This window comes from Crocodylus porosus, unplaced genomic scaffold (assembly GCF_001723895.1).
Source record: "Crocodylus porosus isolate Cpor-Errol unplaced genomic scaffold, CroPor_comp1, whole genome shotgun sequence".
Taxonomy (NCBI): domain Eukaryota; kingdom Metazoa; phylum Chordata; order Crocodylia; family Crocodylidae; genus Crocodylus; species Crocodylus porosus.
This window is the reverse complement of record NW_017728886.1, coordinates 36,304,512-36,321,923: the sequence shown is the minus strand read 5'-3', so window position 1 is coordinate 36,321,923 and position 17,412 is coordinate 36,304,512. Positions and strand designations below refer to the sequence as shown.

Here is a 17,412-nt window from a genome sequence, read left to right as displayed (position 1 = left end):
GGCAGCAGCGGCGGCGGCGGCACTGCCCGGCCCGGCGGCAGCACCCGCTATGTCACGTCGTCCAGCCGCTACTCGCTGGGCAGCGCCCGGCCCAGCGGCAGCGTGCGCCTCTCGTCCACGCCCGGCGGCTACGCCACCAAGAGCACGTCGGTGCGGCTGCGGAGCAGCCTGCCGCCCGCGCGCCTGCTGCACGACACCGTGGACTTCTCGCTGGCCGACGCCATCAACACGGAGTTCAAGGCGAACCGCACCAACGAGAAGGTGGAGCTGCAGGAGCTCAACGACCGCTTCGCCAACTACATCGACAAGGTGCGCTTCCTGGAGCAGCAGAACAAGATCCTGGTGGCCGAGCTCGAGCAGCTCAAGGGCAAGGGCACGTCCCGCCTGGGCGACCTCTACGAGGAGGAGATGCGCGAGCTGCGCCGCCAGGTGGACGAGCTCACCAACGACAAGGCCCGCGTCGAGGTGGAGCGCGACAACCTGGCCGACGACATCATGAAGCTCCGCGAGAAGTAAGTGCCCGGGGGGCGGCGCAGCCTGGACCCCCCTGGCGGCGGGCCGGGGCCGGGCGGCGGGGAGCTGAGCTCGGACATCAGGAAAACTTTCTCCCCTGGAGGGTGGGGGAAGCACTGGAGCGGTTCTGAGGTCTCCGTCCTCGGCCCCGGCTGCACAGCAAGCGGCTGCAGATCAGCGCTTCTCAACCTCTCTTGTACAAGGGCACGGGTGCTCAGCCCCGACCCAGTGCCCCTCACCCCGCAGTGTGTGGGGTGGATGGGGCGGGGCGCTCTGCCAGCTTGGAGGGTGAAGTCGTGGTTTCATGCGGTTTCTCCTTTAAAAGAGAATCCATTTTTAAAGTTTGTGCCTGACCCTTTCATATATTCGTGCTGGGTTGCATCCCATGGGTTAAGAAACACTGGACTAGACCTCCCGAGGTCCCTTTCAACTCTAATGTTCTGTGACTAGCCCTGCCTCCAGAGAGGTTTCCCTGGGGCTGTGGGGTGAGACCTGGGACACCCGATCTTGGGTCTTCAGCCCCACCCTGAAGGGGGAGGCATGGGCTGGTGGGCACGCTAGTCTGTTTCCTTCCTTTGCCAAAGGAAAGTCACTCCTCCACAGCTTGAGTTTCCCCACAAGGCAGCTTTCAAGCAGTGCAAATTGGGGTCAGCCACTCGCTGCATCCCTTGAATGAGTTGTGATGGTCGTGTCTGGCCCTGGAACAGTTGCATCAACTGGAAGCATGAAAAGCCTAGTCAGGCTGACTTAGAAAGGCTCTGCCCCCCAGGGAAGTATAGGCATGGGATGCTTCTTGGCAAATGAGCCATCTTTCCCTCTGAATGGGTGTGGCTCCACTCGGGTTTTACACTAGCTGCTGGTGGCTTCCTCCTTGCATGGCTTTACTCCTTGTTTATGCTCCTGCTTTCAGGTTGCAAGATGAGATGGAGCAGCGAGAAGAAGCTGAAACTACCTTGCAGTCTTTCAGACAGGTTTGTCTCTTTTCCCCCTCCCCCCACACTTAAATATGAGGCCCAGCCAACCTAAATTGAAGTGTATAAAGTTTGCGTAATACATAAGTTGGATAAAAAGCCACCTAGTGGTAAAAAAGAAGACTGGAAACATTGTAGAAATGCATATGGATTTTTTTTGTTTAGTCTTTTATTTAGGGGGGTTTTCGGGGGAATTTTGGTAATTTTTTTTTTTTTTTTTTTAATCCAGGATACCAACATGTGGCTTTCAGGGTTAAAACTCAGTTCTACAATAATAAACTTCCAAGGTTACTTAAAAAAAATGTAGGGTATTTTTGGAATATTTTGCAAATGATACAGCTTAATTAAATTGAGTGGGGTGTTTTTTTGTTTGTTTGTTTTTATTAAATAAATCGGATTAGTAGAAGTCATCTGCATGACTAGGTATGGCATGCCTGATGTATCATAGGTGAAATGTTAGTGTATAAATGAGAACCCAGGACTTTGCAGAGGCTTTTGTTAATGCACAGAGGAATTCTGTCAGTAGTCATGTAGATTCTGCTTGTTTTCTTTGGGCCGATGCTGTCGTCTCAGGGGGAGGGGAGAAACTATTGTTTTTTTTTGTTTTATCCAAGTCTAGCCTATCTTACAAAAGTGCGCTGACGTGGAATCACTTTCTGATCCAATAAGGGTGAAAGGGAGCCATCTGCTTGCTTGGCTGAAGGGTATTAATGGTTTCTATGGGATTCACCATGGAATGCAGATGCAGGCATTATGGCAAGTGTAGTGGCAGCAGATTGAAATAATAGAAGTCTTTGTATTCAGGGGGACTTTCAACAGGCTGCATTCTTATCAGATGTGTAATGATGCAAGCATATTTTAGAGGCTAGTGTTATATGGCATCAACTGTTTTCTGTGTTTCCCAGTCTCAAAGTATATAATACAGGACTCCTTCAGAAGACTTGACTGACCTCATTTCAAACTTCCAAAGCTTGTTCCAAGTTAAAATTTCCTATCTGCTTCACAATCTTGTTTTTCTTTCTTTTTCTTTTTTTTTTTTTTAAGGGAAGGGTTATCATATCAGGAGCAGACTAACTGATTACTATGTTGAAACTGAATTTTCTATTTAGTGCAGAGATTCTCAAAGATGGGGTGGGTGAGCTGGGGATCTGAGATGGGAGGTAGTCAGCTAAGCTTTAGAGTGAAGTAACGAGTTACCTGGATGCCTTTTAATTACTTGAGCAAGAAACTAGCCTTTAATTGACCTACAATTTTGAACTTTTCAAATAGTGCAGGCATTTTGAAGTAGCAAGCTTGCAAATAGTAGCTTGCAAGCTCAGCCTTTCTGGTGGTTATTTTAAATTTAGTTCATTTAAGATTAAAGTGCTTACTTTCTTTACACAACTTCCCAAAGAAGGTGAGGAGGAAAGGTAAAGTTCGTAATAGTTAAATACAATCCTGTAACGGGGACTGGAATCTGGCTGGAGGCAAAGCAGTTAGGAACTGCTAGTAGGTGCTATCTGTATGGCGGCAGTTTTTTGATCAAGGTGAACGGTGCCAGTTGATGTTTAGGGCTTATTTTAGAGTATAGATGCCAAAGCCTCAGTTCTTTCATAAGACAACTGGGAGTAACTAAGCTGAAACTGGCCAGAGAATTGTCACAAACTTCAGGGGAAGTACTTTGTGTCTGAATTGGATTCTTCATAACCTAGAACCTAATGTATGTGAATGTAAAGACCTATGTGGACACACATGTACTTGGTTTGTATTGCTGAACTAGAGTTCTTGCCAAATTTGGTTAACTAAACCAGGCTTACATCAGTTAAATCAGTTAAAAGCAAAGTGCTTTTTTTATTTCTACCAATCTGTTTAAGACTCACTTAGCTAACTCAGTTGTAGCTCAAGTTTCTCCTAATACACTTGGAGTTCTAGACATGCAGCATTCTGGTGAATCTCATAACTTCTATTATACTATAGTTGGTAATATTCTGTCAGATCTCATCTTTGCCATAAATACAAGTACAATGTTACCAGTAAGACTAAAGTGGCATGCATGTATATCCTTACAATACAAAGGGTCAATCTTCACAAAATGTTACCTCTCTTTTTAAAAGTAGTCAGATGCCAGTAGTTTAACTGAGATTAATCAGGATTTGAATTGCATTTAATGTGTTATAATGGCTTTGGTTTGATTCATGTAATGTATTTTACAAACTATATTTTATTTATGTTCTGGTCATGATCGAAAAACTGTTGGATTCATGCCTTTATCAGAGGAACCAAAAGCCTGAACAGTTTAACATAGTCCTGTCACTACATGTTGACTGTTCTCACATTGATGCTAAGGCTGAGTTTGTTTCGTAAAGGAAAATTTTAAAGAGGAATAGCCTATTGCTTCCTAGTAGAATATGCATGCTTCAATTGTTTGCATGGTTTCTGCAGTTCTGACACTTAATTTGCCACACTTATGGCTCAAAGCTGTTTCTGGGAACACAGTGCTGCCCCATCTTCCAGGAGCTGTTCTGGAGACAAAGGGCATTTATACATGTGCTCAGGGAGTTGGGGGGTGCGCTTTAATTAGAAAAGCTCTGAGTTGCTCAAATTAAAGCACCTGGAGTGTCACACACATCCTTGTCCCTGCACTGCAAAATGGCAGTTCATAGATTTCATAGACATCAGGGCTGGAAGGGACCTCGCGAGATCATTGAGGAAGTCAGCTGGGGTCATAGGATCCCAGCAAGATAAGCATCCAATTTACTCTTGAAGGTGTTCAATGTAGGTGCTTGAACCACCTCCGCTGGCAGACTGTTCCAGACCTTGGGGGCTCGGACAGTAAAGAAATTCTTCCTTGTGTCCAGCCTGAAACAGTCTTGCAGGAGTTTGTGACCGTTCGACCTCGTCATCCCTTGGGGCGCTCTGGTGAACAAACGTTCCCCCAGATCCTGGTGGTCACCCCTGATAAGCTTAAAAGTGGCCATCAGATCACCCTTGAGCCTGCGCTTTTCCAGGCTAAAGAGTCCCATGTCTCTCAGCCTATCATCGTAAGTCTGTTGGGGGCATTTTAAAGCTCATCGAATGAACTTTAGTTCAAGTGCCCCCACTGCCACTTTTCAGTGCAGGGATACTGATACACTTGATACTGGAGCGCAGTAATTACCACACTTCAGCAGACTGGATTATTCAAGTTTGCTCAGGCGTGCTGTAATTGCAGCACATTGGAGCAGCTTCTCTGCATGTGTATAGGTGCCGAAAAAACTTCATAATGTTAACTTCTTAATGGGTAATTGTGCTTCAAAATGGGAAGCAAGCGTGTTTAATTAAATTCAGACTTAATCAAAATCAATTTAAGGAATGGTAAGACACATACCACAAATTTTCAAAATGATGATGGGATGATTGGATAAAATGAACTCTGTGCCCTAGATTCTGGGGGTCAAAAGTGTGGCAATATTAGTGCAGTATTGCCCCAGAGTGTCACTGGGGAGTAAGTGTTATTGGAAGCCTCTGGGCAGCTTTCTTCCCTGGTTCTGAAGAACGATCTGATTAAACACAGACATATCCAGTCATTTAGGCTACTAGAGTTTTGCCTTATTTTGTATTATTCATGCATAGATTTTTTTTTTTTTAAAAAGTGTGTGTGTGTGTATGTGTATATATGTGTATGTATGTGTATATGTGTATGTATGTGTATATACATACACACTTGAAATGCTACAGGTCATCTGCATATCTGGGTTTAGTGTGCTGTTTAAAAAGAGTTGACTCCATATCTCTAGCATCACAGGTGTGCAGTGGAAGAACAGTTAGTGTTTGTGCTTTAGAGCAGTGGTTGGCAACATGTTTAGCCTGTGGACCAGAGTACTCAACCTTGACCCTGAAATGAGTCAGATGAGCGGGTGTTAGGATCCAGCCCCTGCTTTCTCTGTAGTGGCATGCGGAGAACATGGGTGTTATCACTAGTCTCCTCCTCTCTCCCTCCCTCCCCCCCCATGGCAACACAGAAAAGTGATTGTGGTCAAAGCCCTTTACTGTCAAATGGCGCTGAAGATATTGGTGGGTAGGTGCAGGCCATAGGTTGCTACTCCTGCTCTAGAGGCCTTGCTTTGTTCAGGAATTGTCAGGCTTCTCCCAGTTGACCCTGCTGGAAATAGGTCTCTTCATTTGAGCAGAGCTGAGAGAGTTTAGTTTGAGTTGTGAAGTTTGCTATTGGCAATAGAAACTGAAATGCCTTAAAAACATGTCAGGCCAACGGGCTGCTGGGCTCAAGTGGCTTTTTTTTACCTTGATTTTTAGATGCACCTGTCTTTTAAACAGATGCAATCATATAAATTTGTTTTCTGTTGGTGGAGATGCAAGTAGCTAGAGCCAGAACATCTTCAGGTAAAACATAATGTCAGCTCCTCTGCTGTAAGCTGCTATTACATCTGAACCACTTGTGACATTTTGTGGAAGCCTGTAAAATGTTTGCACTTAAATACTCGTTAAGTATGTTCCTCTGAAAATGGCTAAATGACAAAAATGTTAACCATAATTTAACTTTGTAGGACAGCTGATAGCTAACATTAAAGTTTGCCTGAGTGTCTCTGTTGAAGGGCACTGTTTTATAAGATCTCTCATTGTGTGAATCGCTGCGCATTGCGCAGGTTAAATTACAGTTGTACAGTTTCCTTCCAGAAGGAGATAATTACCTTGTGACGTAGAATACAGCCTCATATGAAATGCTAGCAGTACTCTTCTGAGAGTACAAAGAAGCATTAAACAAGTGCTAGAGGGTAAAAATGACCAACAAATTCTGTTAGTACTATAACTTTGGCCCAAGAGAGGATAACACACAGTCTTCTAGCACTTGGCAAGGGAGTCTGCTTTATGACATATTCAGGATAAAAGCATGTTTTTAAGTTTCAGACATTTTCCCTTTCTTCTTCCCTCTTTTACCCCTTCCTCCCCCCACTTAATGCTTTGTAAAATTAAAACATTAAGCAATGTTTCACAGGTTAATTTATTTGAAATATGTGCAATTGTGCATGCACATAACATGCTTCCTGTTTGCCCATCTAAACGGAGACAGGTTTACTAGGCAACGATTTATCTTGAAGAATGTTATGTGGCAGTTTGCACTGGTTCATCAGCTCAATGCACTTGACATTTTATAACATGACTTATACATGTTTGCTGTTGATTAGAATTATCTTAGTGCAGCAAAAGGTAGAGTATTTACCAAAGAATGCAGGGACTTGGCAATGGTTAACCTAATTAACTTGCATCAAAATGACAAGAGACTGCACTCTGAGGGAGGCAAAGGAGAAATGTAAAAGCCGTTTAGGCTCGGGTCTCTTTGTTCCCATTCTCCACATCCTGTGCAAGGTAGACAAACCAGTGTGTCCTCCTTACTCTCCTCCTCCCGTGCCATCTGCTTTACCTAGTATTTCCTTTCTAATTGGGTCTGTCATACTGGTCTTTTCAGAAGGACTTTAAAGTATAGAAGTTGTAGTCACTTAGTCCTGCCACTGCTGACAGAGATGCTACTTTTTCAGGGTGTGTTTTTTTTAAAAGATCCCCAGGTTTAGAATTTCTTGAAAATGGGGTGTTTTTATGACCATGATGTGTGCCGCTCCCCCATCCTCCTTCCCCCTGTTTCCAGGTATTGATTTCAGCACTGGAGGTTGCAGTTATTCAAAGACTCCCTTTACGCTGTCTTTCTCTAAGGTCCCTGACAGATGTTCATTTAAAGATGCAAAGGGATCTGATCTGTGATTCCTAACAGTCACACCTCCTACCATGCCACATGCATGGCACAAGGCACAGTTGTGGGATTGGGGATCAGTTCCTAATTGCACCCTGATGCCAGTGCAGGGAGAGCCTGGGATTGCATCCAAGGCTCCTCTGCACTGACAAGTAGCATGCTGAGTTTCCAGCTTGGAGGGTCAGTCAGCTGACTGGTGCTCCCAGGTTTAAGAGCACACTGTGGAGAAGGGCTCTGGGTGCTCCTGAGGCTGGGTGTGCTGATAAGCATGGTCACATTTTCTAAGGCGCGAAGAGCACTATTTTGTGTAATAACTTTTTGTGGCTTATTCCATGTTTTATTGTGCCATTAATTGCATAAATGTGTGACTGGGTAACTACAAAAAACATGATTAATTGCATCTGAAGTGTAACATCTGCCAGAGACTTGAAACCAGTGTGGTTCTTCTCTGTTGTCATAAAGCTAAGCAGTGTGCAGTTACCCAAATTCCATGCCCACACCCAGAACAATCCCACAGTGCTGCTAGTGTATTTTACATACCATCTACACTGCAGACTTCTACTGTGGAGACTTAAGGTAATGAATGGACCTGTGTTTGTTCAGCCTTGTATGTGTACAGAGACATGCAATAATACTGTATTTATCTGAGGTGTATGAATCATGTTAAAGCAAGGGCTGCTAGTAACTGGCTAGGTCAGTATTTATGTTTTGTATGAACTGTGGAGACTTAAGTTTTTTTTCTGTTGGGTAGTCTTAAATGTTCACAACATGGGAAATAAACCACCAGAACTAAACTTGAGGAGAAGATTTGTGGGAGACTGAGTGGACTCCTGGGGTGTGACACCATTCTGTCTCCTGGAATTGGAGGCAGAGTCCCTGCATTTGTGGTGACTTACCAGTTTCTTGCACCCCTACCACAGCCCTTAAGTACCTCACAGGATTAAGCCTGTAAGGCCATAGATGATCAGTTGGATCATAGCTATAAACCGTGACCTCAAGTTAGACTTCTGCCTCTTTTCCTTTCTTTTTATATATGGAACACATCTATAACTTAGATTTTGGCTGAGGTCTTCATTCTGTGCAAAAAAAGTATTCAGTCAAAATCAAACTGGGCATGAGGTCCTGTTTTGTTGCAAGTTGTATTGCATTGCATCCCATGTATTTCTTTTTCTTTAGTATCTAGTACAGTATATATTTAGTTCTATATAAATGTGCTCTTTTGCTGTATAATGTGGAAATAACTTTTTAGTTCACCTTTAAATTAAAGTTCTTATCTACTTCCATGAAAACTGCTTTCTGAAAGCACAATAAAGGTGCTGATTCTTACTCCCAAGAAAGATGAGGCAGCTTAATGCCTCTAAATGTTGCGGGGCCACATTTTCAAATTAAAACTGGCCTTGAAATTGCAGTTGCCTGCTGCTTGCCTTCTGAATCTGTTTTAATGGCACAAATGTCTTTTAGATGCACTTTTCCTATTGATGTTGCTAAACAGACTTTTCTTGGCTTCAGGATGTTGACAATGCATCTCTGGCGCGTCTTGACCTGGAGCGCAAAGTTGAGTCTTTGCAGGAGGAGATTGTATTCTTGAAGAAGCTTCATGATGAGGTAAGTGGAATAGCTCTTGTGCTCAGAGTAGTAATCTGTATCACTGTCTATTGAATAGTTCTTGACTATCTGCTTCTGTTTAAGGAAATTCGGGAGCTGCAGGCCCAGATTCAGGATCAACACATTCAGATTGATATGGATGTTTCTAAACCAGATCTTACTGCTGCCCTGCGTGATGTTCGTCAGCAGTATGAAAGTGTTGCTGCTAAGAATCTTCATGAAGCTGAAGAGTGGTACAAGTCCAAAGTAAGTCTGTTCACCAGAGCACCCCAAGGGATGACAAGGTTGAATGGTCACAAACTCATCCAAGACCGTTTCAGGCTGGACATAAGGAAAAACCTCTTTACTTTCCGAGCCCCCAAGGTCTGGAATAGATTGCCGCTGGAGGTGGTTCAAGCACCTACTCTGAATGCCTTCAAAAGACATCTGGATGTTAATCTTGCTGGGATCCTATGATCCCTGCTGACTTCCTGCCCCTGGGGCAGGGGACTGGACTCGATCTCCCGAGGTCCCTTCCATCCCTGTCTATGAAATCTGTGAAGTCTATATAAACAGCTGTTACATTATCTACCATCTAGATTCTAGAATATGGTAATCCCACAAATGGGGATCAGAATTGTACCAATATAGTGAAGCCTTAACTAAGTCTTCCCAAATGCTGTAGTTCTGCTTTCTAGGGATGTAGGCTGTTATGAAATCTGAAGTAGGCACTAGCCCCCCCAGTTAGTTTAGGCTCCTTAATTTTCGTCTTGAAGTGTTCTTCGTGTTCATGGAGTATCTGAAAATATTCTAGGATGCTTTAGAGAGTGTTGGTTATAGCCATGTTGGTCTAAGGACATAGGCAGACAAGGTTCTTTGGGTAAATGTGAACTTTTATTAGACCAGCTAAATAGTTGGAAAATTGTTCTTTTATTTTAGATGCATACACATAATGTCAATCTCTACTCCATTTGAGCAGTTTAACTGAAGGCTGTTAACACTGTTTTAATCATTAAATGAAAAGATAATCTCTTGGCTCTTTTATTTCACACTTTTTAAGTCTTGGTGCTGGCTCTTGATTGATCATTTTTAAAACCCTCTTAAGCCTGTGTCTACATGGTATGACAGATCCTTAAAGTGCTTTTTGCTAACTGAAATTGTAAATCTGTTTGTAATAGTTTGCAGATCTCTCTGAAGCTGCTAACAGGAACAATGATGCCCTCCGTCAGGCCAAGCAAGAAGCTAATGAATATCGCAGACAAATCCAGTCCCTCACCTGCGAAGTTGATGCGCTTAAAGGAACTGTAAGTGAAAGGCAATAGTTAAGGAGAAAAAGCTACAACTGTCAGTACTGAAAGGATGTATAATGAAATGCTAAAATGGCTGTGAATGGTCTGAGCTGGTGAGCAAAGGTGTAGCATAGTTGCACCCCAGGGAATTGTGCACAGAAAAATTCAGGTATGACTTTGAATTTTTCTGTGCAGAAGAATCCTGGGATTCTGAACATTTTTCCTACAAATTTCTGAATATAACACTATATGAACCTTTAGAAATCTATGCAGGTACTTTGTATTTATACATCTGTATAACATTTTTTTATAACCCAGTCTGTGCAGGGGGTTGTGAAGGGATGTAGGGGTTTGTGTGTTTGGTTGTGGGCCCCCTGCCACACATTCCCCACCCTCCACCCCATGGTACACCGCCCTTGCCACTGGCAGCTCAGCAGCAGCAGGCAGCTGGGTTGAGAGGGCGGGTAGGGGGTTGGAATTCATGGCCACAGCAGACCGAGCCCCCTGCATATGGTGGCACAGAGACATCTTGGTCCACTGGCATGTGCCTGCGGACCAGACCAGGCTGGCTCTGCCAACACATGGGGCTTTTGGTGCTTCAGGTGTGAGCTGTTCACCATTGGGCCAGATGGGCTGTGCATGTCCATGGGGCTTCCAGCACTCCAGTGGGAAGCTGTACATGGAAGCACGAAGTCAAACGCCATCAGGCCAAGCAGGCTTCTTGCTTCCACATGCGGGTTCCCACTAGAGTGCTGGAAGCCCCAAGTGTAGGCACAGAGCCAGCTGGTCTGACCTGATGGTGAATAGCCGACTCCTGCCTGCCCACCAACAAACCCCACACTCACCCCACCCCCTCTTGCAGGAAGGAGCTCTTCTCTACTTACCCAGCTGTCCAGTCGCATGGATCTGTTCCTCTACATGGGGCTCACAGTTGAAGTATTGGGAGCCCTGCATCGGTAGAGGCACAGAACCTGCTGGGATTACATTTTGCAAAAATTTATGCAATTTTGCATGACCATGCCTTTTATGCGCCCAATTGTGTGGGTGCATAATTGCACAAAACTCCAGGGTTTACACAACATCTACACTGTATGAGATCATAAAATAGATGCTGAAGGATCTTTTTATAAACTTGTTGCTTTCCTGCAGCATACTACTTATGACTTGGAAACTGAACCTCAGAGGGAGTGGGAGGAGTGTGTGGTTATTAGCAAGCTGAGTGAATTAACATAAAGACTTCTTACCTACTTTTAATCCAAAACTTACATTCCACACATCAGTTATGGAAAGAACTGTGGTGTGGCTCACTGGTAGAAAAATTGATGCTGCAATTCCAGAGGTCCCTCTAGTCTTATGGTTCTCTAACGGGGTTAGAAGAAAAATAACTTCTGTATACACCTATAAAATATAGTAAGACTTAAGACAGCTTTGAGTACTCTTCCTATAGTTGCCAGATTGTAGTTATAAAGGTTGTTTAAAACTGAAGTAGTCTTAACTATGTATTACATAGATCTACTGTAAAAACAAATCACTTTGAAAATAAGTCATTAACCTAACTTTTGTACTGTAGGCAAGATGGAAGAATTCAAGGGCAGTCTTGAAACAAACTTTTTGGAGAATTGAGGACTATTAAACTTGACTGTCTGTCTTTTAACAGTATATTATTTCCACTATCAGTCACCTGTGTGTGTAAACGTTAATTAGCGTGATTTAAAGAATTGTAGTGGAGGGAATGCTGAAAGTTTAACTACAGCCAACCATGTTTAAAACATTTTCAGAACGAGTCCCTGGAGCGCCAGATGCGTGAGATGGAGGAGAACTTTAACGTTGAAGCTGCTAACTACCAAGACACTATTGCCCGTCTGCAAGATGAAATTCAAAACATGAAGGAAGAAATGGCTCGCCACCTTCGCGAGTATCAGGATCTGCTGAATGTCAAGATGGCTCTTGATATTGAGATTGCTACCTACAGAAAACTGCTGGAGGGAGAGGAGAGCAGGTACAAGATGAAACTGGAGACAAGGAGTTAACTCCTGTCTGCTGTAACAAATGGCACATTCCATTAGTTAGTTGGTTATTAAACTAAGACTTCTTTTCCTCTTTCCAGGATTAACATGCCTATTCCAACTTTTGCTTCCTTGAACCTGAGAGGTAAGCAGTCTCAGATGATTTCTGCACTACTTATAAATCTATTTTAATCTTATCAATATGCTAAAGATGTTTCTTTAGTGTAATTTTAATCAAAGTCTTGTTCCTTGAACCTGTTTGGATACTTGGGCCCTGAACACCAGCTTGTTAATCTCTCTCTCTTTTTTTTAACTGTAATATTTTTAGCACCTACATCACTTCTGTCTTATTATGGAGTAACATTCTGATAATGCTACCTTTTTATAAGAGTAAAAGCTTGCAGCCAAGATTGAACTGGCAAGCTGAGTATCAGAGCTCACTAAAAGCAAATTTCATGGGAGTCTGGTCTTCAAAGGGCAGAGACTCCTTTGTCAAAAAGGGATCCCACTTTCAATTTGACCACTTGAGAACTGAGACCTAGTCAATCCAAAACACTTTTTTGTGTACACTTAGGCAAAAATGAGCAATGAACAGCTGTCAAATTCAGATGAATTGCTTCACAATACTCCAAACAGGAGCATTTACTTAGAAATCTTTAATATATACTGAATTTTTGTAAGTTCAGAAGTCTCTTATTTTTGTGGGGGGGAGAGAGAGAGAGAGACCAGATTTAAACGGGTTTACTTATAAAATCTGAACTTCTTAGTGCCTGTTGCTCATGTCTAGCTGTTGTCCTGAAGGATGTTTCTTATAAATTCATTCATTACTAATAAACTACAGGAGCAAATGAGTAGTTTTTAATATTCTGTACAATTAACTAATTTTTAATACTTTAACTTGCAGAAACTAACATTGAGTCTCAACCTATGGTTGATACTCACTCAAAGAGGACACTCCTAATTAAGACTGTTGAAACCAGAGATGGACAGGTTGGTGGTCATTTCATTTGTTTTAGGTGGTGGGAAGAAATCATCTTGGGCATTTTTACACGTGCAAGCTCCACAGCACTGGGTGCCTTGAAAAGTACCTGGCACTGCGAAGCTTGCAGTTGTATAAGTGGCAAAATGCATATCAGTGTACAGAAAATAGTGGTGGTGTGCTTTTGAATTAAAACACCTAGAAGGGGATTTAGTTCAAAAGTGCACTGTCACCATTTTCTGCGAGCTGACATGCATTTCGCTGCTTGTACAACTGTATGCGATGCTGAGAGTCTGCTCTAAAGTAGCGGATCTCCAGCATGTTGTGGGGCAAATAGTATGTGTATAAATGCCCCTTCGTCACAAGTATAACATGATGTAGACCTAACTAATCTGTGTAGTCTCTTTGCTTACCAAACAAGGCGGGCTTCAAAATAATGCATCTATTCATATTTGCCCATGAGCCCAGGGTGCAGTAGCCTGCATTTTCTGGATATTTTATACAATTTAAGACATGTTTACTGTAACCTCTGGGAGATCACTCTTCAGCAGTGTTGCAGAGAATTCTGTAAACTTTATGTAAAAGTACATGCAGAGAGGCTGTTTCTAAGTCTAAAATATCTGAAAATACAGCTATCCAGGGCTGCTAGCTAGTTCTGAAGTAGTGTTGCTAAAAGCCATTTTCTGGAATTTTAGAAAAATTGTCTAATGTGGCAGGCAAGCAATGCTTGTAAACTGCGTTCTTGTTGCTTAATTTAATCAAAACAGAGATCTCCAAATTAATAACTAGTGATTTTTGTATTTATGCCAGAGTAAAAGAAGCTGTGAAAAGTCATAAATTGGGCTTGAAAGCCAGTTTTCTAATAGATGTATCTAGTATTGAAGTTCAGACTTAAGTTGTTGTCTTTTTTTTCTTTTTTTGATAGGTTATTAATGAAACCTCCCAGCATCATGATGATCTGGAGTGAAAACCATGAAGGAATCTGCATCCTAATTAGTGCAGGAAAAATTCTTACCAGCAAGATTTAAAAAAGTCCAAGTCTTAAAGGAAGAAACAGCTTTCAAGTGCCTTTCTGCAGTTTTTTTTTATAAGAGCGCAAGATTGTAATGCTAGAGAATAGGTTTTAGATCTTGCAAACTGGTTCTCCCTGAAGGTTTAGCATTTACAATGGAGTCTAGTTTACAAATAGCAATATCTTGTGCTGCAATACTGTTTTTTAAGTATCCAAATTTAATAAAACTGCTTTTTTTCAGCACAGTATGAGCAACCTGTCGCTGCATCAATAAATAATTGGAAAATAGCTTTTTAATGTGTCCTTAGTAGCTGTTTTATTTTGACCTTTTAGTCCCAGAGGACAGATTAGTAGGTCACATACATCTGCTTGTCCCCTGGACTCTGCCCCACACCTGGTCCCCCCACTCTCCTGCTGCCAAATTTCTAGACGTGGGGGGCCCTGCACGCCAAATGACATGGCTCTACAGATCAGATCTTGCTTGCAGGCTAGGGGTTGAGCACCCTGGCTTTGACCAATACAATAGGAATTCAATTTTGAATTGAATTGTGCAGACTGAGGTTTATTAAGTGAAGCTGCATGGAATACACTTAAATGCGTATACATTCATTCATTCTTACATGGACTATACCAAAAATAGCTTGTAACAATGTTGTGTCTAATTCTCTGACCACCTGAAGAGCAGTGGACCAAATTAAATGGACAACAACAACACATAGATGACAAAGTATAATTTTATGACTATTACCAACAGCTACTAGTAGCCTTTTTGGCAAGAGGATGGCTCGGGTACTTTGAGCACCTACAGCTTTTTCTTATGTTCTGCATAAATGCATATGCATGCTTTCTTAGTTTTTTAAAAGAGGGGCAGTACTTTAAAGTGAGTGCAAGCTGTTTAATTTTTTAAATAATAGCATGCCCATTATAAATACATGAGTAGACAGGAAGGCATCCTTCTTTTCAGAAACAAACACTTACCTAGTTGAAATGTAGCAATAACTGGCTAATACATCTCTTGGAACTATGGGCCATGTTTAGGGAAGTCGGGGCAGGAAGCAAGGGGCCTTCAGGATGATGACATTACTGCTTTCAGCATCTAAAGTCTGCCTAAGTCCTAATTATGCAGTCAAGTTTAAATCTATAAAGGGTCTTGGCATTACCTTTGTAGGTACTCTCTTCTACCTAAAATAAAAGTCTACCTGAATTTGGTAATTACATTTTGTAGTGAGGTGGAGTTGAATGCATAATCTACCAAAGCAGAGTGAGGTAGAAATGGAGAGAGCACCACTTCATTTGTTTAAAGTGATCTGGTGAAGGGCACAACCCCACACTGCCACTCCCACTGATGTTGTGCACGCAGGAGACATGTCGCCAGGACAGCGCGGTGCTTGCAGCAGCAAGCAGCTTCCCCATGTGGCCCTGATGTGCCCTGCAGTGCTGGATCACATCTGCTGGGCTGTGGAGGCCATGGGGGAGGGCAGGGAGCCTGCAGCAGGCAGCCTGCCCCTGCTGCCACCCCATGCACAGAGCTGGTGGGCATGGGTCCCCTGTGCCTCCCTGGGAGTGTGCACAGCAATGGGGAGCTGGATCCTTGCTCCTGACCCCCAGATGAGCTACCTGTGGCTCCATCCTGCTCCCTGCTGGGGCCCTACAGCTCTGAATTGTGGCCCCAGACCCAAGTCCCACATACTGCCCAGCTGGGAAGCAGCCCCAGCTCCATCCCTGCCCAACTCTCTCCTTAAGGGGGCCTCAATTCCCCTCTCACTTATCTGTGAGAGCTGCTTTCCAGGCTGCCTGGCAGCCATGTGCACATACATGCACTGGGCACCCCCTGCCTAACCACGCTCCTCCTGTTCCCCCCAGCTTCCTGCAGGTTGGAACTCTGCCAGCCCACAGAGCTTTTTGCAAAACTTCAAAATCTGTGGGGTTCCCCACAAAAATGGGAAAAACGCCGTTTTCTTCTGGTAAAGAGGGAAATCTGTGTTTTACTCCGTTGTCTGTGGGAAATAGCCCAGATCCCGGATCATTAGGCTACTCCCTTTTCCTCTTTAATCTTACAAACTATGGGTACTAGTCCCTCATCACACTTTCTTCCCTCCTGCCCTGCCACTTTCCTGTTTCTGAGGCACTGTGCTGCTTCCCTTCCCCATCAGACTGTGCTCCACACTAACCATTAACTGGTAATGCATTACCAGGCTAAATGTACTTGCTGTTTAAATGTTTAACCTCTAACATCCCAAGTTCAAGCCTGTATCTTCCATGTCTTAGGAGAGTGTCCAAATGCCCACGGTTACCTAGATAACAGGTAACCAGGGGTAGGCTATGGATAAAGGAGGCAGAAACAGATCTGCAACCCAGCCTTTTATTTGCTTGCACTTGAAATATAAAAACAAATATTTATCCCAAAGTCTATCCGGCTACACATGACAGCACAATGTAGATTCTCACCTATACTAGCTGGGGTGACTTGAAAAATGGGAAGACGGTGATACACAGTTTGGCAGCATGTCTTTTTGAATTTATTGAGTTCTCCAAATTTCCCTCCAGCCTGTAGACATAGGACATGCATGTGGGGGGGGGCACAGGGGGCATGTGCTCCCTCCAAGATTGGCTGCTGCCGCTGGCTTCTGTGGGCACTTGCAGCGTTTCCCCCCCTCCCCGCTGACGACAATGCTGGTGGCTGCGGGAAGTCCCTGCTTGCCACCACCCCCCCTCCCCCGCAGTCTCGGGAGGTACCAGTTATTCATGCCTGTACCCGATATTTAGAGATGGCTGGTACTAAAATGTAATGTCTGATTTGGGGGTTTTTTGTTTGCTTTTTTTATTGAAACTTCTGGAACTGGACTGAGCTGGATTTCATGTGGACTTGAAAGGTGTCAATTAGTTGGGATTTATACCCTTGGGAAAGAAAAGGGAGGCTTTCTTATCTTCTTTCCTCCCCTGTTGTGGAATGCTGTTCAACACCAGCCTGTCTCTTCTTTTCTTTAGTTTATGGTCTTCTTTGACAAGGCTGTTTTGTTTTTATGAATTATCTAAGCATCTTAGCAAAAATATATATATCATAGAAAAATAACATCTAATATTTTTGGTTACATCATTCATATTTTAAGATAAAACTATGGAATAGTGTGTGTTGGATTATTTAATGCATGGTCTTCTATTAATGTCTTCGGTCAGGTCCTGTGCTTTGTTTAATTGTAGTTAATTACTGGATTAGTAACACATGGATGGCTTCCTTTACTTTGCTGACCAAGCTAGTTGTCACATCTGCAAAGGTTCCTGCTATGCTCATTCAGAAACAGGCTTTGGGACCTTCTGCTTAGCCACACTTCTGCA

General features: G+C 43.3%; 1 protein-coding gene across 1 annotated transcript in view; it reads left to right on the top strand.

The window, feature by feature from the left end:
• VIM (vimentin) overlaps positions 1 to 14,364 on the top strand; it is an 18,133-nt gene extending 3,769 nt beyond the window's left edge. Inside the window, exons 3-11 of the mRNA XM_019530258.1 lie at positions 6 to 512; positions 1,424 to 1,484; positions 8,716 to 8,811; positions 8,896 to 9,057; positions 9,969 to 10,094; positions 11,858 to 12,078; positions 12,187 to 12,230; positions 12,990 to 13,075; positions 13,990 to 14,364. Of these exons, the coding sequence (XP_019385803.1) occupies positions 6 to 512; positions 1,424 to 1,484; positions 8,716 to 8,811; positions 8,896 to 9,057; positions 9,969 to 10,094; positions 11,858 to 12,078; positions 12,187 to 12,230; positions 12,990 to 13,075; positions 13,990 to 14,031 (1,345 nt within the window). The 3' untranslated portion in view covers positions 14,032 to 14,364. The remainder of the gene's footprint in view (positions 1 to 5; positions 513 to 1,423; positions 1,485 to 8,715; positions 8,812 to 8,895; positions 9,058 to 9,968; positions 10,095 to 11,857; positions 12,079 to 12,186; positions 12,231 to 12,989; positions 13,076 to 13,989) is intronic.
• The last annotated feature ends 3,048 nt before the right edge of the window (positions 14,365 to 17,412 follow it).